At 38.8% G+C, this 26,203-nt stretch overlaps 1 protein-coding gene across 1 annotated transcript; it reads left to right on the top strand.

The window, feature by feature from the left end:
* The first annotated feature begins 10,528 nt into the window (after positions 1–10,528).
* ntf3 (neurotrophin 3) lies at positions 10,529–23,786 on the top strand. Its single transcript, XM_079454150.1, has 2 exons — positions 10,529–10,682; positions 20,503–23,786. The coding sequence occupies exons 1-2, from the start codon at positions 10,665–10,667 to the stop codon at positions 21,292–21,294; spliced, it is 810 nt and encodes a 269-aa protein (XP_079310276.1). The 5' UTR covers positions 10,529–10,664; the 3' UTR covers positions 21,295–23,786.
* Positions 23,787–26,203: the final 2,417 nt, after the last annotated feature.

Genomic DNA, 26,203 nt, shown 5'->3' with positions numbered 1-26,203 from the left:
AATATTTTGCCCTTGCACAGGCTGGCACGTTTAAAGTTTCCATTTATAGTTCATCTTGACCCCATCCTCTAATCTCAGACCCCAAGACACATATGACATGCCTTTAAAACCAGATTAGCTCAGTGTTTAATCTCCCCAAAAGACCCAGACAAACCCCCAAGTGTCATTCGTGCAGGATTTATGCATCGCTGCGCCCTTGTGAGAAAATGTTGGATGCAGTTTTCCCGAGGGATCCTGGGATGGTCTGATTTTAGTGTAGTAATCGACCAGACAGACATTTCTGTTGGGACTGGCATGGGGCCGAGTTCTGCTACATGTCTGATTTCCCCAGCCGCCTATTTGTCTCATGTAGCAAAGATGACAAATATAAAATTCACCTACAAATGACAAGATTGAAGGAGCTTGCTTTTCTTTTCATCTAGGTCCTGCTTAAAAGCTTAACATGAATTTACAAATGAATGTCTTATTCTGTCGCTCCTTTTGCTTGGCAGCTTGCATTCAAACCGTCTGTTCAAAACCTGTTAACTTCAATGGAAATCAGTAAATCTGACCTGTTGTTCCAAAGAAGTGAATGTAGTCAATGTCACAAACGTGTTTCTTTATTTTTTCAATACCTCAGAATACTAAAACATAGAGTTTATTTACCATTTTAAATAAGATTTTGATTCCTTGATTTTTCAACATACCCTCAGTCTTTTGGACCCCGCTGTGTATTTTTATTTTTATTTCAAGCTAGCAAAACATATCGAATCAGAATAAATGTAAACACATTTTACATTTGTGCATGTTCAGAGGGAGCTGCATTACATAAATGTGTCAGAATGCAGAATACAATTAATTTATCACCATTGATGCTAAAGTCCTGTCCACCTTCCCGTCCCAACCAGTAACCCTGTTATGTCTTTCAGACATTCAGAGAGAGATTCCAATCTAATTAACCGGCCGAGTGATGGCCACAGTAATCCCTCAATCCAGTTGATTTAGACACAGATGATTTATCCCTGCTCGGCCGTACAGAAGTGGGACTACATGCACAACGTCCCCTCTCCATGTTCCATGCCCGACGGCGGCATAATCTACACGTAATCTACATAATCTATGCGTGCACGACGGACCGTAATCACACTTCCCCTGAATGTCCGGCTGAATTACTCTGTGAGGAAGCGGAGGCTTGTGCATGTGTGCGTGTGTAAACAGACAGAGTGAAAGTTTTACATTAATGATGCATTTGCAAAGTTCAGTACATTTTCCCCGACATTGTTCATTAATTTTACTCTACGACAGTTTACGTGTCACTCAGCAACACTCGGCATGTCAATCTAAAGAGCGAGCAAGTGCAGACAAGGTTGTTCTCCAAGGTAATAACTATAATTAAGAGGACATGCTCCCTCAGTGAATCATCACCTGCAGAAAAGGTCAAATATGGAATGGATTTTTAATAGTATAATAAAAATCAGTCAGTAAAGGTCAGATGATTTGTGCCCTGAAAATTGGATACTTTTAAAATAGTTATTTCAATTGGCTGTTTGTCCCCACGGGCCCATGAACAGCATGGGAACGAATGCAAACTTTGTGTTTGATTAATGGTTTCATTGTGAATTTTGTCCTGTGTGCTTAGCGACACAAAGCACATCAGATCTGAAGCTAAGGGAGGACCCAGCACTCTTTAGGGAAACAATGGCATGCTCTTTAAATGGGTGCAACGCTGCGCATAGTCGAATGTGTATGTGTCGCAGACAGAAAAAAAATCAGGCAATCACATGTCCTACATGTAAACATGTATATTAGGCCCTTTAGCCTCACGTTTTTCAAAATTGGCTGCTAACATACCCAACATCTTTCATGGCTCAGGGGATGGAGTTCTCATTTGTGTTTCAGTGACGTTTGAACTCACATATTTAATATTTAAAAACACAGACATATATATACTGTATATAGTATGCTGTCTTTGGTCAAAGGCATTTTTGATAAATGACTGTGTAACTTAATAATGAACCTCTGTCCAAGTCAGCAGCATTAGGTCCAGTTCACTTTGCATTTGTGTCCGGATCACTCATTATTACCATCATAATTTTGTGAAAATAAATGTCTGACCGTAGATTATACCTTGCAAATGTGCAAATTGCTCTTTCTAGAGGTCATTACAGTAATATCCCCTTTCTGTCGACCACAGGAGCTCTCCAACAAGTCCAGGCTGGAAAATCAGCAATGCATGAGTCACAGCTGCAAGATCGCCAAAGTCGTAATGCCTACCGACAGCACGTTGTGAGCCGTGGGGAACACCTCGGGTTCACATGTTCGGTAGTTAACCTGAATCTCCTTCCCGCGTGCATGTCTCGAACTGCAACTGTAATGTACACTATGATGACCTGAAGCTTCAACAGAGAAGGCTGAATCTTTCCAATCACTTTTCTGTTGCCTAGACATCACAACCTCTTAATAGTCTTTGTAGCGCTCAGAAGAAAGATCCAGGTAACCACATCTCATCTGAAGAACATGCACACACACGCACACACACATAGAAGAGGCACTTCTGTCTGTGGAGGTGAACAATGATACGTGTTCTTTTGGTTCCTGCTCTTTGGTTGCTCAGGTACACATCAGTGATCACTCATTGAACTGCTGTGAGAATCTTCCATAATCAAATGCAAATAATGTAAGTAATACGGCGGAGAACTGTTGGAGTGAGTTTCCACTGCCCTCTCGGATGTTGAGGTGGAGAATTCCTGACCTTGCCGGCAATGGAGATTAAATGAGGGTAAACTGAAAGCAGCGTATGGTTACCTCTGAGTATAAATGGCTGGCATATAAAAAAATGTACCTGTCTGCATAAGAGAAAAAAATGACATGTTAACATTGCATTATTCAAATCTGAAGGAAGTTGTGACCTATGAGGCGAAAATGACCGTAATCCAAACACATACAGATAAATAATGTGTTTCCCCTGTCAGAAGTTTGATAAATGTGTACAATCACCATCACTCTGTTTACAACGACCAGCATTTGTTAGTACATTTCTAACATGTCCTGTTTTCAGATTTCTCAGAACTTGTACTGTGCTCCTCAGGGCAAAATTTCTCTACACTACAATTTAAAGTTTGACAGCTGGAAAAGGGCAAAAAGCATACCACTAAATCACATATATGCACACGCACTTGCACACACATGCATTTTAAAACACTCTTAATCCCTCACGCAACCAAAACAGTGTCCAACGTAGAACATCTCATGAACCTTTAAGCAACCCGGCGTTCATCGAGAGGGTTCTTGAGTTATAAAGTAAGAAACAATGAAGGCATTGTGGAATTAATACAAGTTTGTGCATGTGTGTTATTTAATTTCAGAAACAGTAGTATTTAATATTAGTTGATTTATGTAAACTTTGGAAGGAGAAAAAATGTGGTGCGCATTCCAAAACTGAATGGAAAATGTGGAAATGAATCCAGCTTAGATTTTTTAACACGTTCAAATCTGCTGTCTCCATAAATACAAACAGACATGCCTACACACCACAATAGGCAAATGATGTGGTTGACGTATCATTTTCACTTGTAAATGGATGTATTTTTAACTTTTAAGATTCTTTAGCTGTTAAACTAAAGCCTCAAGGTAATATTTACATTAAGTAACATAAACTGCACCCACATACTGTAAGTCCATACTCTTTGTTAAATAAGCAAAAATGAATGGCAGGACGACAATATGAGAGGGGCGGATCAAATATGTCTCTGGACAGTTTGGTAAAATGTCTTAATGATGACAGCACCGGGACCACGGAGGGTTCAACAGGAGCCGGTGAAATCACATTAGATTTAATCAAGCTGTAGAAACCCATACATCAACACTCACCGTCTGCAGAGGAGTTTACACTAGGCCATAAAATTAAAGATAAAATACTGTTTTTAAAAGTCAGATTGCCAAAGTTTTTTCACATCTTGTCTGTTTCATTCACTCTGACAAATACGGTGCATTGCCGGTCACACATTGATTCTAATGTATTGAAGTATATAAAGAACTGAAAAACCTTTGAAGTTTAAATGAAATTATGAAATGTATTCCACTTATTGAACTAGAGACACTTCATTTATTTTAACAACTGTATCTTTTCTTTTTGTTTTTATTTCTCCTGAACCTTATTAGTAGAAAATCTAAAAATAAGTCGATACTTAAATGAAACAAGTAAGAATCTGAGAAATCATAGAGCAACCTCTGAGCAATAACATCTCTCTTTTTGGAAGCAGCAAATTCTGTCAACCTTATTGGCCATCTCCTACACATATCAGAGGTCAGCCGCTCATATAGTGTGATATCACACTTATCTTTCACTCCCACTGAGTGCTCAATGTCATCTATAGGAAATGCTGCTTTATATATAATCAGGTTTGGAAAATCTTCCGAGCAGCTCCTGTCCTGCTCCCAATGGCAATGATGAATACAATCGCAAATGATCTTATCATTATATCCACAAAAGTGTATGGATCAGGTCTCCTTTGTATCTCCCAAAAGAACATAACCACACTGACCTCTAATGTTATTAAAGACAGACAAAGAACGAGAAGATGACGCAGTTTCCAAGCGTCACACACTGCCAATGTCAAAGTCAGAGGCGAGGAGCTTTAACCTCTGAGTCAACCCATTGATCCTGATGTCACCGCTGTCACTCAAACTCTGACACGCCCTATTATCTCTGTCCTCTGGATTATCAGTCATCTGCGAGCAGAAAAGACACCAACGTTCTAGTAGACAAAACCGTTCACGTAAAAGAAAAACTCTCTGTCAGCACTTCAGAAAGTTTTGATAGTAGGTGAAGGTAAAGTGAAAAACCTTCCTGGTCGGATGACATTACTTAACACGGGTGTTGAAATACATTTTCAGCCGAAGATCTAAAATAACAATTATCCGTGGGGCTAAGTGTCCGTAAACGAAACACAAGATTATCTACAGACAAATCTCCCTCTTCACTTCTCTGTTTGAACTTCAACGGAGCAAAACCAGATACAGTTGCGAACGATGAAATAAGAAATGTTTAGATAAGATGTTCTTTGTGTCTCGCAGCCATAGAAAAACACGTGAGATTGTGACATGAGAGAGCCCCGGTCCTCTTGTGAGAAGACAGGCTAACATTCATATATTAATATTCACTTTTCTGTCAGATGGTTTGACTTTGTTCCTATAAAGTCTACACCTGTCACTGTCTTCTCAAGCACCAATATTCTGCGTTCTTGCCAAACACAATAGTGTCATACACGGACACCCTTGTCCAAAGGAGCAGCCGCAAATGCAGGTCTCCATAAAACACATGCTCCCGTGATAAGATCACGTACGATTTATGTTTCATAAGATTTTGAGCATGACTAGGCCACATCTACATAATGAGGTTATTCAGTAGTCACTTGGTATTTCAGTCAACTCCATGTAAAATGTGGGCAGGTTGTGATCCATCCAAACACCAGAGGGTAAAGAAGACATGAAATACAATCCTGATGCATGCCAAACATGGCTACAGGATAGAGCCAACTTTGATCTGAAGTGAAACTTGAGGCTATGCAGAAGACCCAGTGTGGCCGTTTGGAGAGGATAGGGGTCGTTTTCAACACTCACCCGGGTTTACGTTTCATAGAATTGCTCTCAAGTCCAGGTAAAATCCACTTGCCCATCCTGTGAGACACTGCAATCGACATACACATACACGCAATCCAAACTGCCCAACTTTCATCATCACAAACATCAGTAAGTTGAGAGCACTTGCTGATCTCGCTGTCTGTTAGCATTTACCCGCGAGTGGGATGAACTCTCCTCACCGATGGCCTCAGGTTCACCCGTGTCAGATTATCAGTGTTGCATAACTTGAAAACAACACAATTCATCAAGGTTCTTAATGAAATCGCTGCCAAGGTGACCACCACAACATTTTTTACAAACTGATTAAATTGCTCTCGGACAGGAAGCAAAACCTTACAGAGGATTTTGGTTGGGTTTACTCGCTCAGAGAGCGGATATTTTGATGCACGACGGCTTTTATTTTCTGTAGACGGGTTTGGATTAACATCAGGTTGAATAAATGTCCATTTAATCACAAACTTATTTTTTTATTATTGGTTATATGTAGATGTATATATTTTTTTGCATATACACAACCATTTTTTTCCTCAAATCTGAGCTCCAAACATAACTTCACAGCATACATACAAAATGTATGATACATCTTCAATACTATCTTTGGACAGTAATAGAAGATGGTTTCCTTTGAGCCACCATTGTATGTATAAAGAAAAGAAAATCTTTACTCTTTCTTAAAACGTATTGTTAAATATATATTTAAAGCATGTATGCTTGTTGTTGTGTCTGGAGTGTAAACAGAAGCTCAGCATTGAGTTTTGGAAGACTTGGAAAAAAACGACACACAGCAAATGAGCAAAGCTTACCGAGCCGAGAGATGCTTTAGTCAAAAACGAGAAGATCAAGAAAATTTTAATAACGGATAGTCAAATCTTTGCTTTATCACCTGCGGAGCTCGTTTTTTAAAGAACTTTTGTATTTTAAAATAAAACATGTACAGTAGCCTATTCCTTGTTACGCTGTGCTTTTCATTCTTTGCCAAATAATTTTGTATGTATTACTATATTTAAGTAGCTACAGGAATATTATTTATAAATAATGTGTAACATAAACCTTTACTTACAGTAAATAGATCTATTTGATTTTTGTTCAATGACTTTGAAATATTATATATAGTGTATAGCATTTATGTTCAGATATGGCACCTTAGCGGTGTAACAATAAGAGTCTTTTGACAGAGCCAATCTGGAAAACCCCCTCTCACAGACCTTATGCAATTTCTGTACCGCTTAACTCTGTAAGCTAACATTCCCCACCGGGCTTTGACCGCTGTGTGTTATCTGTCTCTTGTGTTGTAGCAGTATTGCTTAACAACTCTCGTATGGTATTTGGCTCTTATCTCAATGGGCAATCTAACCCTGCGGAGAGAGCACTCCATTCTCCTCTCACAGCGGCCCGGCAGGTAAGCTGAACCCAGGCCTTGAGTTACTCACTCTCTGCCTTGCTTTTCAGGTCAGCAGTCTGCACCGTGTGATTCGTCTCTTTCTCCGGGCGGACAAAGAGCACAAGAGAGGCCCTGTCTGCAGCGCAGGGCACGTCCCAACCCCCTGGCGGTTCGGACTCGGCGTCGGGTCTCCAGAAACTCCCTGGTGCTCGCGTGAACTCTGCAGTGTTCAGTCCAACTGAAGAGAAACACTTAAAATACAAAGCGAGTTGCAAAAAGAGTTGACAAAGCAGTGATGCTTGAGAGCATAAAAGGGAGGAGAGGCAGTGCGGGCCGGTCTGGACCCAAGGGAAGAGACGCGGCAAGGAAAAGACTCAACACTTCCACAGGATACGAGTCAGGGAGAGGGGAGGAAAGACCACCAGTGAACGCCTAAATGTGAAAACAAAGTAAATAAATGTGGCGGGGCAGGTTAATTTCCACGGCCGAGGTGCCCGAGGACGCTGTTTAAACCCAGCCGCTATTTCACAGCTTGCTTTAAACAGCAACGTGATACTTGTGTATTTAGCATCGCTGGTTTGGTGTATGTGTGTTTATACGTGCGGCTGGGGTTGGTTGGGGTGACGGTTGTAATCGGCCGGGCCAGAAACTCAATCTGCTGCATGGACAGCGGCGCTTTCACCTTCCGTGTTCATTCCCTCTCGAAGATCCGTCTTTCTCACCTTCCGTTGTATCCGTGGCTTACTGTGACACGGGGGAGAGATCAACACCCCCACAGCCCGGGGCCCAACGGTCCAGGTGGGAGACATCTATCAAGAGAAAGGAGGAACTCTAAGAGAGACACAGATGACTTTAACAATGCCTAAACTGGACAGCTAAACAACCGAGACCATTGTATAGGATCACTCGAAGACCGTCTGCGCCGATGGTCAGCAGTGTCTGTCAAAGCGTTTGTTCACTTAGCATGAATTCCTCATCTGAGTGAAGACATGTTACGTAACGGCTTTTCAGAAATCTTTCAGCGAAGGTAAAGCTCCTGCACGATGAAATCCATTGGTTAACGGATACTTCACCATTTCTCATCCATATAATACCTTAAACCTCTTGTGGAGTGCAGTACACACAAATAAACCCAGAGCAAAAAGACATCACGCTTTGAAATGAAATATATAAATATTTGGTTTGGCAGCGAGATGTATAACTCACATAAAGCCTCTTCATTTAGAATCATCTTATAACGCTGTTTTGATTCACTTGGTTTGCGAGCTGTCAGCAGGCAGATTAACTGTGTGGACTACTCAACAGGTTCCCCATCATTAAAAGAAATAAAAAAGGAGACACTTAAACGGGGAACTCCTTTAACCAACCCCAGGTGTATGCATTGTCACCATTATTTTGTGTTTTTTTGTGTGACATTATTTCAAAAGCAAGACCAGGTATGTATGCTGAGGTTAACATTACCCTAAAGTGTATGCAGGTAAGGTGTGCCCTGCATTCCTCTCTCACAAAACACACACACACACACACACACACACCTGGCCCAACCTGAGGACCCGATTCACTCGCAGTTTTGTAATTCCAGACTCATGGCATGCACATGAAGGATTATTATTAAAAACACTCCTTTTAATTCACCAAAAATGATCAGTTTATTAAGTGTTTGACATTGTCCAACAGAAGTTCAGCGGTCCATCACATGACCGATGGTGCACAATGAAATGTGATTCTCAACAGAGCAGCGTGTCTGCTCAGTCAGTAACTAAACAATGGCAGCCGGCCTGTTCGAGCACAGCCGTGGTCACGCTGCTTGTGATTACAGAATGGAAATGTATCATCATTATCAACATCCTTTTCTGCTTTTATTTGCTGAGCAACTGTGACTGTGATGATGAAATATGGGATGTTTGCCAATCTGACCAATTCCTTGTCCATCACATGACAACTTTTTTAACCTTGATTCTAACTCAGACATATTGTTCTCTCTCAGACGTGCTAAAGTGAATGGAGTGAATGAAGTGTGTAAGCATACCATCATGCACATTATAACACATTTGCAAGTATTTTTTGGGAAGGTTAACAGTAAGTATGTTGCTTGGGAATCGAACCTGTGATCTTGGGATAGTAAGCGACAGCATGTGTTGTGGTTTGTACATGTGTTTATTGTCATCAACATCTTGTGTTTAAGGTTTACATCGTGCCCAATTTTCACTTTCAGATTCTTCTATACTGTAAGTGCATTGAGTTATTTGTGCTAGAGTAAACTGTAATAGTTAAATAAATTCATTTCACGTTACTTTTACATCAGTATTAGGAGGTATGCAATCTCTCTGCAGTCTTTTACTTGCTGGTTTTAATGTGGAATGTGGATTGGGTTAGTAGTCTGTGATGTTTTAAGGGGCTGCCACTGGGATGTCCACTGGGAAACACTGCTACTGAAACAGATATTTTTTTGGCAAAAGCACCATTCAAATCTTAAAATAAACATTTTAACAGGCAGGCAAACTTGAACAGTTTCCATTGCTTTGCATTGAATTTTTCACAGAAATGTTTCAAATGTGTGCCATATGTATGGTCCGCCTCATGAGGGCCAACATAACTGTCATACGTTTGTTGCTATGAAACATGAGCCAGTCAGATACTGGTTTGATTTATGTCTGTCAACAATGAAATGTAAGCACGTAAAATGACAGAAAGCTTTAGTGACTAAGAGGAAAAAAGAAGGATTATAGTCGCTGATGTGTGTTTCCTGTCACACCTGCCCTGCCCATTAGAAAACCCCTTTCCCATTCTGTCATCTTGCTTTGCATAAACATGAGGATGCATTTATAACTATTAGTTTGAAGTAAAGATTATGGAGCTCTAGACTGAGTCACATTGAATGCCTGAGAACTAAATGCTTAAGTTTTGTGATCTTTTAAATAACTTTACAGCAATTCAGCAGGCTTCATGACAAATAATGTTTCTATAAAGCTTCTTATGTCATGAAACAAAGCTCATCAAAAACGAACCATGATTGTTACTAACACGGTTACTGTGTAGATACTATAGTACACCAAAAATGAACCATGGTTTTGTTAAAGTATAGAAGTAAATCTTTCACTTTCACCCCGATTGCTTTATTGTTTGAACGAGAAACAGTTTAGATGTTGAATAACTTTCATTAAATCTTTATTATTATAAACAACGTGTCCACAAGATCAAAATACACAAATAAGAATATATGCCATCAAACATACATAATCAATATGACATTATAAACGTTTACATTTACTTTAATAATCAAGAATAATATACAAAGTAACAATAGTTGGTTATGTTTTTAATAAAAAAGTCAAAAGTTTTAAACAATTTCAAGATTTGAATAAAGAGAGAACAGCATCGCTTTGGACTAAGGCACAAAAACCCCATAAAAGCCATCTGTCCATGCTAGATGTGTACAGGAGAGTAGAAGATTACGCTTGTTGAGAGAGAGAGAGAGAGAGAGAGAGAGAGAGAGAGAGAGAGAGAGAGAGAGAGAGAGAGAGAGAGAGAGATATGTGCACTCGCCAGTAAAGCCTTTCGGCACGCACTGCGCGCGTCCTATTTGGAAACTTTCAGAAAGGATTCGTCATAAATTCATCACCTTCATGTCGGCACTGCTGAATATTTACTCACCGATGCTATGGTTACCTTTATTACGGTATGTGTTTGTCTTTTAAACTCGTTTCTTCAAACTGTTTTCATTATCGTTTGGTGGGAATCTGGAGATCTTTTGGCACCGTTGCGCGTTGGCGCTTGTTCTCCAGTGCATTTTCCGCGCTCTTTATCATTGAAAAGTGGCTCGGTTTTTTCTTGCAATACATGGACTTAAGTGGAACACTTGTTTAAAACAGAATTTTGTTGTTAACTTGTTTGTGTCACCGAGATTCTCTCTGTGTAATTGGGAAGAATGCGAACTGCTATGCGCCCCGGGCTGAATTGAAAACCAGTACGGGCAAATTCAGTTCTTACCTTTCACTGTGCTCCTCTCTTTTATGCTTAAAACAATAGATTGTCAAGACAACTCTCCGTTCTCTTCCAGCAGTCTTTCTTTTCTTTTATATATATGTCCTACTAACTAATCTATAATCTAACTCTCAGAACTTTTGCCTAACTTTAACTTTTCCATATCGTCTCGTTCTACACACAACAATACATCGACTTTTGTATCACATTTTGTGAGTTCATGTAGGCCTACTAATTTAAAAAGATCCAAATAATTCAACAAACCAACATAAAGTTGAAACTGAATTAAATTACATTTACCACTTTGAAACCTTAAAATTAAAATTTTATTTGTATCTGTGTTAAAAAACATTACAACGCTAGCTGAGATCCCTAAAATAGCTAATCCACATAAATCCAAGTTGGAGAGTTTAATCCCTTTGAGTTTTTCTATTAATTCAAAATGTGTTTCTTGTTGCTCTTCCAAGTCATCTGGAAGTTTTGTGTATTATATGGCTCTCTCATCTCCAGTCTGCTTCTGCTTGTGTTTCCCTGCTGTGTGTGTACAGAGACGTCTTGTGCAGACATGCTTGTGGAACAAGGGTCTCTCAAATAAAGGATCTGACAAAGACAAATAGACTAAATGGTTAATTCACAATTGTCTCAAAAGAAATACATGACTGTGGGGAACCTTTTAAAGGTTCTCTATTCTCTTAAGAAGGAGTCTAGTCAATAACTTAAATTATATAAAGTGTTAAAAATAAGAGTATACGTGAAAGAGTTAAAAGAGCTACAATTTCTTTAGCTACACTTTCTAATTCTGCAATCTTCTCAGCCCAAGTCAGTTTATTTGATCAGAATACATGTTAGATCAGGCCGGAGACATGGCACAGAGCACACAATAGCTGTTTAGATCACTAACTGGATAATCAATTCACTTGATGTGATTTCATCTCGGTTATTGCTCCAAATTCTGCATCTGTCCATATGCTCCTGTGTGCCAACGCAGGTTTATGTGCAGTGGCGTAGGAGGGCTGAAATCTGCGAGGGTAAATTTTGGGGGACAGCTGTATTAAACTGTCTCTGTCAAAGTACAATGTGACTCTTATAAACAGCATGATGCGTTGGCTGGAAATACAAGCCCTATTAAGGGGTCTCATCAACTTTATCACGGGTCACTTAAAACCAAAGTTATCTCAGTCTTTTTTGGTCACTGTGGGAAATGTACAACTATGACCATGTACGGTGCTCTAGCATCCTGTCATTACCAAATTAATGTCAAGTTAAACACATAGGTAGCCTTAACACGAACTAAATCACTCATTAATGAGTTCAATGATATTTTTATTATTAAAGTGTACCAGAAGGTTTCTGTATTTGATGTATGTTGCTATAGCAAGCTGTAAGAGGTGACAGATGGCAAATGGCAGCCGGGCCTAAATACATGATTTATCCAAAGAAACACAGCATTTCCTGGTAGCTCTTAATTTCACCCACAACATTTAATATTCTTAAGATGCACACCTACAAAACCTAATGTGAACCAATATGGTGCATAGTTTTTGTGACGTCACGTTCAGCTGGGCGATATCATATCAGCACAATTAAATCCACTGATAGGATAACAAGGAAGCATGGCATGCTGAGAAGTCCGATAATATAAAAATGATGAAATGAGCGCTTTGACAAGTGGCTAAAATAACAGGTGCTGTTATGACAAGGGAGGCTAGCAGAATTTGGTTTTACCGTATTTTAAGTATCACCTTGTTGGAAAGTTAAAGAATCCAATGCAGAACCTCTTACATCCACATGTAGGCATTTATCCAAAGTGAATTTTTATGCAAAGCAAAAATAAGGATTTGTCTTAAGTATGTAAAATACAAAGAAATGCTTCATTATATTGTTATTTTTCTGTTCTTATTTCTGGCCTCATTGTTTTTGCAGACAAACCACAACTAGGCCTTTAACTTATAACTATAACGTTGAATCGAATATATGATCATTTGTATCAGAAATATTCAGTTGCTGTGTGCGTATAACATATTATTGAAATATTTACATTTATATTCATACGCATTTGATGAGTTTCGGTGTATCCAACCTATAGTTTTGATTCTCTTCTTTTTTCTTGCAAGTATGCCTCAACAATACTAAATTTAACCCATCTGTTTCAAGCGACTTTACAGTATATATTAAATCGTTTAAGATGTATCTAACATGAATCTATGGTAGACACATTAATGCACGTGAGTGGTAACGGACTGAACGTTTGTAATTTGTTTGCTTGACAGTGTTGCTGCTGACTGCCAAAGCCCCATCTATCAGTTTACATAAAAATAACCATCTAACTTGATCATGTTACAAACTCCAAGATGTGTTAATTACACTAACGGCTGTGTTTGGCTCGGTTCTTTCAAAAGACTCCAACTGTTCTCTCTTTGTGTTTGTTTGTCTATAAAAGGCAGTCTGGATACTAATCATTTCAATACTTGAAGTTAATATTCTGAAAATGTAATGAAGAAACAGTACCGGACTGAAAAGCACAACTGCTCTTTCAAACACTTGGCAAGCATGACTGTGTACTTTAGAATTAATTTAGTTTATAATATAAAAAACACTCAATTAGCCTAAAATTAACCATGTTGTTATTGTTTAATTTGTTTGCAGAATATTACAAATAATAAATTTTCGTATCGTAAGGGTGTGGAGAATGTATGTCAAAATGTTCCACTGCAAAATAAAATAAATCATATTTTCCGCATTTTTTTAGTTTTAAGTACAAATATCTTAACATTTTTAGAAGTTATTATTTTGATAAAAAAACAGTTGCTTGTCAAGTAAACATATCTTGATTTAAGACTAATGGAACAGGTAAAAGAACTACAATACTAAGAAATTTATTTTTGCAGTATGCTTTCCCGTTATGATTTAGCATTTTTACATTGTGATGTTACAGTTAAAGAAAATAGCTGAAAAAGAATGTAATGCTTCACATGACTCTAACAGTTAGATCTATTTTAAGGATTTTAGGCCATGCTGGGCTTGTAATGGATTTTATAGAGCCAACAACCTCTGAGCTGTATGTTGTAGAACAGTTGGGAGTGTTGTTGTATTAAGTTACACTTGTCAAAGAATATATAACATGTTCAGAACTTAGCAGAAACACATGGTGACTGAAGGAACTGTCTTAAGGGAGGCGTTGACTCCAGCTGCCAGGAAGCCCAAACAGCTGTGATGCGTCCCATACTGAACACAACACATTTGGTGAATGACACAGGCATGAGGCAGAGGGCGGTGCTAACATACACATCTTTAATCTGTGATGGGATCGATCTGTTTACAAGGTTTTCTTTGTCATGTGTCAAGTTTGGAACATTCCCATTTGAATCCAGCTGAAATTCAAAATAAAATAGCATTCAATCCTCCTGGCTATAAAGTAGAGGAAAAAAAACATACTGTGGTTTCAACCCGTGGTTGGGTCAGATACAGACAAACCCCATACAAGCCTATTTGCTCATGATGAATGTTCAGACACTGCAGGTTACGTCTTACACCTTCATGTTACTGTACTGTACATACATCTTCTCACCGAGTATAAAGATGTGCGAGTATGACAGATGGAAGTTGGTGCATGTTGTTGGTCAGAGTTGGAAGGGTTCCAGATAAGGGGGTCTATTCCCTCTTTTAAGGATACATCTGGAGGCAATTTGAAAGCATTAGGATTAAGACTCTCTTCTTTGAAAAGCCAGGGTGGATTTCTTTCACTGGCATCAACTTGGCTCGCTCTTTTGAAACAGAAAAATATCTTCGGTCAAACTGTCATGTCTTCCAAATTGATGGTAGGATGAACTGCATGATATTGTGGATAATAATGTGTCATATGTAAAGACATTCAGATAGTTTAAGAACATTTAGATACAATAGCTACTCTCTTTCTCTCTCTCTCTCTCTATATATATATATATATATATAAGTCTGAAAGTCTGAGAGTGCAAAAAGGCATTTTGTGAAAGAATCTGTCTTAATCCACCATGTTTTCCTTTTGAACTGATCCTGAAATACTTGTAAAAACATTAGCGTTGTTTAAACAAGAATATAAACTTTGATCTGCAAACCTTGAATCTTTTTTCATCATCTGTCTTTGGCAAGTTTGTCTTACGAACCATATATACAAAAAACATATTTTCATTTGGGAAAAATGTTGTCTCTAATTCACAGAATGAAACATGATCATTTAACATAAACACTTAAATTCAGAAAAGCAGAAAATTATTTTAGAGGTCTCTTAATAATTTTTGCTGCTGTAAATATATATATATATATATATGTATATATAGTACATTGCTAGGGGCAGTGATTGCTGTTCTTTTGTTGAACACATGGAGATTACGTAGCCTATTTGAAAGCCATCTGACCCCCAGGAATGAGCAATTTATCTCCCCTTACCAGTAAACTTTGATGCGTCCTGCCGCACATTCCAGACAGTCTCAGTTCAGACTGATTCGTTCTGATGTGGTCATGCAAAATTAACAGCGTAAACTGCCACTGCCATTTATTTTGAGTAAATAGGCCTATGTCAAACTATCAATTCATGTAACGTATCTGTGCATGCATGTTGATGGCGAAACACATCACAGCGTGTGGGGCTGAGCGATGTGTTAAACGGGCAGTGTGTGGTGTGAAGGCCGTTGCTAATCTCAAAGCAATCCTGTAAGAGTTAAAAGCTCAGGGGGTTGTAAGCCTCCTTGCTCAGTCTTAGATGATGTGCGTAGGTGGTGAAGAGGCCTCGGTGCCGAGGACACTGACACAGCGTGTGAGAGATTAGCACCTGTTGTACATGAACATGCAATTGTTCACGCGCAAACGAAGTATTCGAATTTACTTGGGTTGACAAATCATGGTTCAAATTAAGAAATTCATATATGGACCTTTGAAAACAAAGGAAACCTTTGCTAGGGATTAATGCCATGGCGAATAGCAGGCGAGTGGCCTAAACCAGTTAAAGGAGATCAAGCACCAGATTTTGATGCCTAATGCTCCTGTGTCCTGAAATAAGAGTTCGCTAAAAGTGATCTTCTCTTTCATGTAGTTTGCTATTATGTCATAATGAAATATTGTCATGTGTCCTGTGTAAAGCCAGCATTTTAGTTTAACAATCGCAGAGAGATGGCCAAAAGGTTCATACTTTGCTATCACAAGACTTGTTATATAAAACCTCTACTTTATCAGTAAATCGTCATCACTCAGATTAAAAGGATTGCAATGGTGTGAGAGTCAGTTCTGTAGAAGTGAAAGGAATTTCTTGATGTCCGAAAGCGGTACATTTCTGGGGTAATTTACTTCTCTAAACCATGCACCTAACAATGCTCTTCTGTGTTCGTTACAAACCAGAAAACATTTAGTAAGGAAGGTTGTTGGGTTTCTATTCCATACAGCTTGGTGGTGCCGAGGAGCAGTGGTTTTAGAATAAACAGGTCCCAGGGGGAAAGTAGAATAATATCCCTATGATCTGAAAATGATCAGTCCACTCCTAGAGCGTTTCTGAATTCCGCTCCCCAACCTGACACACATGTGACAGCCCAAAATATCTTGTGCGTTGTTCATTACATAACTTTTTTAGCTCACAGTCATTTAAGACGAGTCGAACATGATGCTAGGATAGCTAGCGGCGTTAGAAAACAAACAGAAAGAACGTCTGGAACCTGTCATTGTGTTTTGCAGGTGATAACGTCTTCTGCTTTTGCCATTTTGTGATCGTTCGATGTACACAGCCCCTCCATATTCGGACCCAATTTAAATAGATTAGGGAATCAACATTTTCGGGCATTTCAAATAAAGCAAGTCCAGTAGTTAACCAGGCCCTTAAAACAGCCTGTTGAGGTCTTGCTACGAGGTTGTTTGTGGAACCGCCGCCAGTGAAATGGTCACAGTCATTCACCAGCTAAGCACTATTTTGAATTTGGGTCAGACAGATTACCAGCAATAGTTTCGATCTCAGAGGGTATTTATACTGCAGATGGGCCTATTACAGTCACTTGGATGTTGTGCCAAATGTGGACGTTTCATCAATAACAAGCAAAATGTATTATGTTCTGTTTGAGCAGTAAAAATAACATTACAGTGTTTAACAGAGGTTCATTGTGAGTTTGGGTTTTTAGTAACCGTAGAGACCACAAATATCCTGTGTAATTTTGCAACAATATAAAAACATGTATACATGCTTATGTTTGTAATTGTGCATTAATCATTACCATGTGTTTTTAGAAAACCAACCATAATTTCATTCATTTTTGCAGTATTCAGGATCTTTTTTTGTTGTTATTTTGACCAGATTGTCCTGTTTCCTGTGCAAAAATGGCAACAAAAAGCATTTGGGAGAAATATTGTCACTAGTTCACAGAAGGAAACTAAATAATTTAACGTAAGCATGGACCTTTGAATACTAAATTCAGAAAATTGAATTAAATCCATTTGCTGATATTTATTCATGGGACACAATACAACTATCAGATACAAAAACATTTGGCAAATTTTATTTAATAACCTAAGAATGGACTGATGATTATCAGTTTTTACTTTAGTTACTAATTTTGGTCATTTGCGAAACCATTGGATGACTACAAAAGACCTGGAATGAAATACTTAATTGGTGCTTTATTGTGTTAACAATAACATAACTTTATTTTTGTGTTTCACAGATAAAACAACAGCATGCGGGTTTGGTTTAGTGGTTTTGCTGGTAATAGTTGATGATGAGAAACTACTTTCACTGTTGTCAAAAGAATAATACAGTTCACCTGATGATCATTTACCAGTAGTGTAAGCTATTTTGAGTCAACTGTAATCCAGCCGGCTGCAGCAACGAAACCGTTTGATGAGTGAGTGGCTTTGGCTCGCTGCTTAACTAGCATTTGAGATATTAGAAGATAACAGAAAAATCCTTCACCGCCATCTCCCCTTCAGAGCCTCTTTTCTGGCACCTTTCCCAAGCCGAGCAGTTTGAGCTGCTGTTCATCCAGACAAAGACACTTATGCACATCTGTGTTCCTGCGAGACCACAACTTCCTGCATTTGCATTTACATAACGTGACAGCATACGCCACATAAAGAAACATATCCCAGTTTTAGTTTTCAAGTGAATTTTTTAATCCCTAAATCGTGGTTTGTTTAGCCATTGATCGCATTAGTGCATCCAAAATGTCTGGTGATGTTTGCGGTACATGAAGAAATGCAGCTTAGTATTGGAGCGCAGTTAAGAGGATGGTACAGGATTATCTCTTCAAACATGGTCGAAAGCACATCCATTGCTATCAGATAGTTTGGTTGCGCTATAAATCATGTTGCAAAAGAGACGCGAAGAGTTTAACGTGACCCTGTTGCTCATTATGGGTCATTTTTTAGGCTCAATGAAGAGAAACCTCTTTAAAAGCTTACAGGACGTATACAAACATAGCCAAGCATTTGATCGCACTTAAGAGGATGAAAAAGATTATCCGAGTTTTAAGTAAATTTCCACGCCGCACTCACCTGAATGAGCTTATATGGGAGCAGATCGATGCATATTCTTGTATCTTTTGTATACGAGTTTTATGAGTAATGAGATGAAATCAGAGAAGACTGAAGTCTTCACCACGAAAGTGTAGACAAGCAACAAGCATCAAATCAAAGGACAAGGTTTGCTGTTTTTAATTGAAGTGAACATGGGAATGTTACTGAGAGAAGTAGTTCATTGCGAGAGCGTATAAACATTACAAACAATCTGTAATCCATACACATACATTCTCATGGGCTGTCTAGTTGACTTACATCCACGTGGAAAAGCAAGAAAAAACTTTTTTCTAAAGAAATACAGTAGTGGCAAAAAATGGCCCTTTCAAGTTATTTATTGGACAAAATTATTTGACAAAATGTCAAACATCAACATATCAGGGAATATGGGCTTTATACACATCGGAAACATTCAGTTAAAGGTTCTTTAAAGAACCATCTCTTTCTTACATTTTTATGATCTAAAGAAACTTTTTTTGTCACAAAGAACCTTTTGTGAAACAGAAAGGCAGAGGCATGTGGAAATGTTGTTAATGGAACAATTAAGACAAAAAAATGTTCCACTACTAGTGCATCGTGCAGCTTAAGAAACATTATTTCAAGAATGTAACCCTAACACATGCATAGAAAAACAATATATATGTATGTAAATACATCAGCATGCATTGTCTGCAGTTTTTTTGGGTAATTATAATTTGTTGATCTTTTTGATCAGTTATCAACACTTTTGACTGTACAGTTGACTTTGCTGAACCCATAACTTTGTTTAGTTTTCTATCGTTATTTTATCCATATGAAGTGTTTTATTCCAAATTTAAATCTACATATTATTGGTCATTGATTTTACTCGTGCACCCCTTAACCCCTCTGTCATAACACTTTTCTTCTTGTCAGTTTCGTAAATCATAATTTTCTGAATCAGTTTAATTTAGCAGTATCGCACGTTGGTTTGTGAACCCCTGACGGCTGCTGCAGGGCCATTAAAAGTGCTGTCGAGTCATTTTCCACAGCAGCGCCTGTAAGGTGACTTTGTCGCATTGGCCCTATTTTCTGAAGCTGTAATTGCAGTCATCTCGCCAGCATCATCCCTGCCAAAAAGTGAAATTAACAGTGCTTATAGACCAATAATGAGGCCAGAGCCATTAACCATCTCTCCAGAGTGCCGGAGGTCACATTCACACCCGTGTACATTCGTCCTGTCCGATGTCTCATCTGCGGAAAAACTAAAACATTTGTAGAGTTTGTGAAACAAAGTTTGTAAGACTAAGTATCATTGCCAAACAGATATACCGTATTGTTTAGACAGCAGTAACAAATGCTTTTCAATAAAATTCAGGTGAACTACTTTCAATCGATTTTTACAGAACAAGGATGCTTTGTATTCATTTTCGTCACCAAAGTCTATAAATTAATGTAACGACCATCCCATGATATTATGAGACACCCTACTCATACCTCCTAAACCCCAAGGAAATGATGTGTGGCTTTTACAGGGTGAGACATGTGGTCTTAAAGAGATATAGGAACATTCAGGGGAGGTCAGGGAGCTTGCAGGATATTTATTTTTTTAATAAGCCACCAGCGTTTGCCACAAATATCCTGACAAATGTAGCATTTGATGTTGCAGCCGTAGAGTAAGTCTTGAGCGTCTGAAGCGTCTCGTCTGTCTCATCATTAGAAAAGCTCTGGTGAACTCTGCACTGATTTCTTTAGTTTAATGTCACTTAGAATATGAGCAGTCTTAGCTTGATGTCAAGATGACTTTGTTCCGTGGAACACAAAAGAAGATGTTTTGAGAATGTTTTTTGTCCCTATAATGCCAGTCAATGGAGACCGGTGTTGTTTCGGCACCATTGTTCTTCAAAATATCTTCTTTTGTGTTCTGCATAAGACATACGAGTGACATGAGAATACGTTTATGATTAAGCTTCATGTGAATTATTTCTTGCTTGGCACAGTCTTACCAAAGTGTGTCTCCTCCTCCACAGATCTTACAGGTGAATCTAGTGATGTCCATCCTGCTGTACGTGATGTTCCTCGCGTACCTCTACGGTATCTCGGCCTCCACGATGGACAAGCTGCGGCCCACTCAGGATCCCATCAACACGCTAATCATAAAGCTACTGCAGGCCGACATCAGCCGCAGCCGACAAAAGCAGGACGAGGGAGCCCCGGATTCACGTCCACCCACCACCTCCAACAACACACCTGCGGCCACAGACTTGGAGGAGAAATTCAGCTCAGCCTTCTACCAACCTGTAACGGACATCACTATAGAACTGCTACGTCAGCACAAGCGATACAACTCTCCGCGCGTGCTGCTGAGCGACAGACCACCACTCCAGCCTCCACCGCTCTACCTCACGGATGACTTTGTCAGCAACCAGGACACCAGTGGCATCAATAAGACGCGCCAAAAGCGTTACATCGAGCACAAGAGCTACAGAGGGGAGTATTCGGTTTGTGACAGCCAGAGCCAGTGGGTGACGGATCGGACCACGGCCGTGGACAGTCATGGAATTCCAGTCACCCTTACGAGTACCATCAATCAAGGAGGGAGACCTGTCAAGCAGTACTTTTACGAGACAACCTGTCGGAGCACCAAGCCCCACAAGGATGGCTGCCGGGGCATCGATGACAAGCGCTGGAACTCTGAGTGCAAAACAACACAGAGTTTCGTGCGCGCCCTCACTCAGTCCAAAAGTGGGATGGGCTGGCGCTGGATACGGATAGACACTTCGTGCCTCTGCGCGCTCTCGCGCAAACATCGCAGGACGTAAATAAAACCCTGCAGTATATTGCGCAACCACTTTTTCACTGGGGGCTGTAAATATATAAATTATTTAAGTTATATGGAATGCATTTAGTTTATACATGACTGTGTATAATGTATAAATATACTTATTTATTTATCTGTCATCTGCAAAGGAAAGTCTTTATAAAAGACGCAGAAAGACTTTTAATAACATGCAATGCCATTGAGGAGCGCTGCGTCGTGAATATGTGCCTTGTTCAAGTATCAGAGGACACTAGACCTGGATCTTGGGAACAGTTGCAATGGAAAACTAATCAAACACCAAATCACTCAATATCAACTTCAGTATTGTTTATCAAAACCAGTTTTTCTACTGAGACATGCTGCCAGTACTCATTCATGTATGGGAAAACAATTGACAGTCTAGATGTTGGCGTATTTGTATGTAAACGTACAGTATATATGTATCAAAACTGCATGAATTACCTAAGAAATATATATATTTTTCTATCACTCGTATTGTACACTTTGAAATCATGATGTTAGTGACTCACGAGAACACAAAAATGATATGCAGGCTACCACACAAACCGCTTGGCGTCACTGAAAGATAAGTCAGGAAATATACGGACCAAAAAGTAATACAAAGTATGGTTTAGTGTTTCACAATATAAGATCTTGTAGTGCTGGGCAGTGTTTTGTTTTTAATGGTATCCCTTACAAAAAGAAGTTGCTATCATAGTAGACTTCTTCAGTCTACTTTTATGAACTTACACTTGCGGGTATACTAGAACTATTAACATAAATAACACTCACAGAAACTTTATTTTATTAAGTATGCTAAACTTTATTAGGTATACTTGAGCATGCTAATTTTCGCAAGGGATTCACACATATACACATGGCTTTTGAAACGTCGCTTTCTGGTTCACAAAACACCAATCATAGGTGTATATAAACAGGCCATAGCATGCTGTCGCCTTTACTGTGTCAGACACATGCTAAAATAGCAGCAATGATTTGATTTATTGATATTACGCCTAGAAATGCAAGCAGATCCATCGCCCACATGGCCTCCTGTACCGTTGTGCTGCTTATTTGACTTAAAAAAAGAACCTAGAAATAAACATACTCCACCAACTTGTCACACCCCACCATAGACCAAACTGACCACCACACCCACCAGCTATAAGCTTTCCGCACATTCCGGTCAGACCAGCCTCGTTTCAATACTATAACAACAAACAAAAAACATTTTCAACAGAAACTATATAATGGACCAATGCCAATGACACGGCAGTCTTTTGCAGAGGTAAAGCTGTTTAAATCCACGTATATACTTGCAGAGCTGGGATTTCTACATGTAATCTCCTCCTTAAGAGGGTTTTCCTCGTGTCAGACTCATTTTAGGAGATAAGCATTTTGACTGTGGACTGCAGAAAACAATTGGGGTTTTTCTCACTGTTCTCCGGCGAGACCATGCATCAAATGCAACACAAAGAAAACTTCAAGGATGCAGAATTGTTCATGTACAGATCTGATTATACAACTCGAGGAATATTGTTCAAACCCATCACAGCATGAAGTGCCAAGCCAGAATATTGTCTAGACGGCCAGACAGAACATAAAGCTTTAATAACATCCAATCACAAACCGTAATGTTGCTAGTAAAAAATTGTGCTTTAAAGCTTGGCGACAGACGGACTGTTGCATTTTAAGGTAAAAACGTTATTGACTAACAGAAAAACACAATGAAAGTTTTGTGATAAGCAAACCCGTTTCAGAGATCTGATATTCAATATTTGTGATTTTGAGCTGTTAAAACAGAACCACAGTCATCCAAGGATGCAATACACTTATTCTATATCCGACATTTCAGTTGGCAGGTTCTCCCTTTTTAATGTTTATCCTACTTTAGAGAAACAAGAGAAAAGTCAATGCATTCCCCATTTACAAGTAAATGACTGGCACACAAGCATTGCCTTTCTGTTCAACACCTTCTAACACTGGAATCTGCAAGACTAAACCATTCCAATCATTCCTGAAAGATGTTCACTAAAACATTCCCATGTCTTTGTTGTGTGCCCTGCATACTTGCTGCTGAAAGCCACTGTAACCCGTCTTATAATGGACCACTGGCCATTGCGTAAACCCGAGGACGAATGCTGTCTCTATGCTGAGAATGACACTGTGCCAAAAACACACCAAAATTTATTTTAATGACTTCTTAACATTCAGAAATCAAAATTCATCTCTGGTAAACCCAGAGTTTAGTAAAAGAGCAAACAGTCGATCATTTTGGTTGTCATTGTTTAGTGTTTATTTTGGCTGTACCCATATCTCATTGTTTGTACGTTTTGTTAAGAGAATCATTTATCTGATAATGGTCTCTGGAAATGTCTATTTTCTCGTGCTGATACTTGAAAAAGGACTGTTTATCTGACCTGCATCGTTTTTCTGTCTTCACTGCAAGGGCCTGTGTGAGAATTGTTTGAATAAAGTTGTTTTTGTAATGTTTTTTACGGATTATGTCCTTTTGGGAATGGAAGCGCGTGCATGGGAATATTGTTAGGAGTGGTTACAAGAAAAGTATTTCAATCAAAAACAGATCACAAGAAAATAAGGAGTCAGAAAGTTAAACCACTTTCACAGTATCAATCAACATTGATGAGTGCACTTGAAATACCAAGGATCTTCAGGAACTTACAGCAGGAGCATGCGACCTATAAATACAGTACAGCGTCCATGGGAAGAAAATAGCTCTGGGAGATGGTTAATTAGGATTTAATCCTCTTGGTTTGTTCTTAAGCGCAAAGACTCATCCTGAGATCATGAAAAAAATCACTGGTGAAAGAAACATTAAAAGAGGTGAAATAAGGACAACTAATTCAAGTTGTATACATCTCCATATCAGTTGATGTTGTGACAGTAAACTTGTGGGTCACAGTATTTGTATTTGAACTCTTAAAGGGTCAGTTCACCTAAAAATACAAATTCTGTCATAATTTATTCACCATCATTTTATTCAAAATCTGCATATGGAACACAAAGGAAGATATTTTGAGAAATGTCTGTGATAATAGAGAAATAGTTTGTGTTCATGCAATGGAAGTCAAGGAAGGCAAATGTTGTTTGGTTACCAACATTCCTCAAAATATCTTTGAATTCTGCCGATTAAAAAAAGTCATAAAGGGTTTGAAATGAAAAGAGGGGGAGTAAATCTGAAAGAAATGTATTTTGGGGTGACTGTCCCTTAAGCATCACTTGAAATATAGCCTATGATTAGAATTATATAATAGAAATAATGGAAATTAACTAACCAAGAGGCCTTAAGTTGTTCTCAGAAATAAATGCTTTATAATAGTCATTTTAAGTGAATTTTTTAACTTAGTTCCCCTAAACTTCAAACAAGTGTCACAGCAGAGCAAAATCAGGTTTAGTTCATTACATTAATTTTGGACTCTAATTTACTACAATGAAAACCAGAAGGTTTCGAAACATTTTCTTGCTTTTTCATTTAAACATAAAATACTGCTTTTTTACTTTGTTAACCAATGCAATTTTCCAAGTGTGGCCTCAGTGTCCAAACACTTCTTGAGGTTTTTGAAACTCCATGTTTTAAACCCTGTATGCATGTCAAAGGTTGATGACACTGAAAACAACGGTGACGGCAGAAATTAATTTCAGCCTTAATTTCACTTTTATAATGGACATGAGAAGCAGCCATTCATCAAACGTGAAGGGACGCTGGCTTTTATTAACATCACAGTGGTAACTTTAGCAGCTCTGTGCAGAAATAACTATGATGTCTTTTGTAAGTCGTCACACTATATTACTATTCTTTCTTACTGGGTTTATAAGCCCCGAGTATTATCAGTGCAGAAGACAACCAGGAGGAAAAGCGCACGGACAGCAGACGCTGTTTGGACACCTTCAGGTCCCAGGTGAGCGGTTTCTTTTATCACTGTTTTATTATAGCTGAAGTGTAGTTAACATATTTGTATTTTCTTTTTTTTGTGGGGATTGATTACCATAGCCACAGTTTTTACCATTGTTGAACTATGTCTACTTATGGTTGATTTTTTATAACCATGATTTTACTATAGTATGTTTTTTTCAGTAATGCGGTTCTAAATGGATTTCTGATGGTGTTCTTTTACCTTAAATGCTTTCAAAAGTGCACATGATACAAAAATTCATGTTCTACAAGCTGTATTTTGTGTATTTTTAGGATGGCTCATGAGAAGAGATTTTCACAAATTCCTATGTCCAAGGTACACGTGCTGTGGTGATCTATTTTATAACATTTTATTTAATTATTATTTAGTCTCATCCTGCTGTTGTCCAACTGTCCGCTCCGCAGCGCATGCGTGACCTCTGTAAAGCCGAAGACTACGCTTTCTTAAACAGTCAGAGAGGTCAGGACCAGAGTCCAGGGGAAAGCAATTTTCCTGAAAGTCAAAGTCAGAAGTCGCTAGAGCAGAGGGTATGATTCCCAGATTTATCAAAAAAATTCAGTACTAGTTATTGATGCTGAGTGACTTTTCATCACTAAACTGTAATGTCTGGTTCTTCAGGACCGTCGTCAACACGAACGAGAGCTTCAGAGACAAGAGAAACAACGTGAGATAGAGGAACAGCAGAAGGTACACATACACATTTGACACATTTACAATGTCAAAACGTCACTGCAGGTCCATCCAGCATCTGTCTGAAGCAAACATTTATTTCATCCGAGTCTGTCCAGGGATGACAGACCCTCATTACACATATCATCAAGCTAAATGTGCTCGATTGCATTTCGGCTGGAGATTTTGCCGTGCAATGACCTCTGCAAAGAAATCTGTGAAAGCTGATGTCTCACACTAACTTTAAAGGTTTTTAAACTACTAAATTAAATCAACCCAGTAAAATATGAATTTGTCTCTTGGCAG

The sequence above is a fragment of the Barbatula barbatula genome, assembly GCF_947034865.1.
Source record: "Barbatula barbatula genome assembly, chromosome: 4".
Lineage (NCBI taxonomy): Eukaryota > Metazoa > Chordata > Actinopteri > Cypriniformes > Nemacheilidae > Barbatula > Barbatula barbatula.
This window is presented reverse-complemented; position numbering and strand designations above follow the sequence as displayed.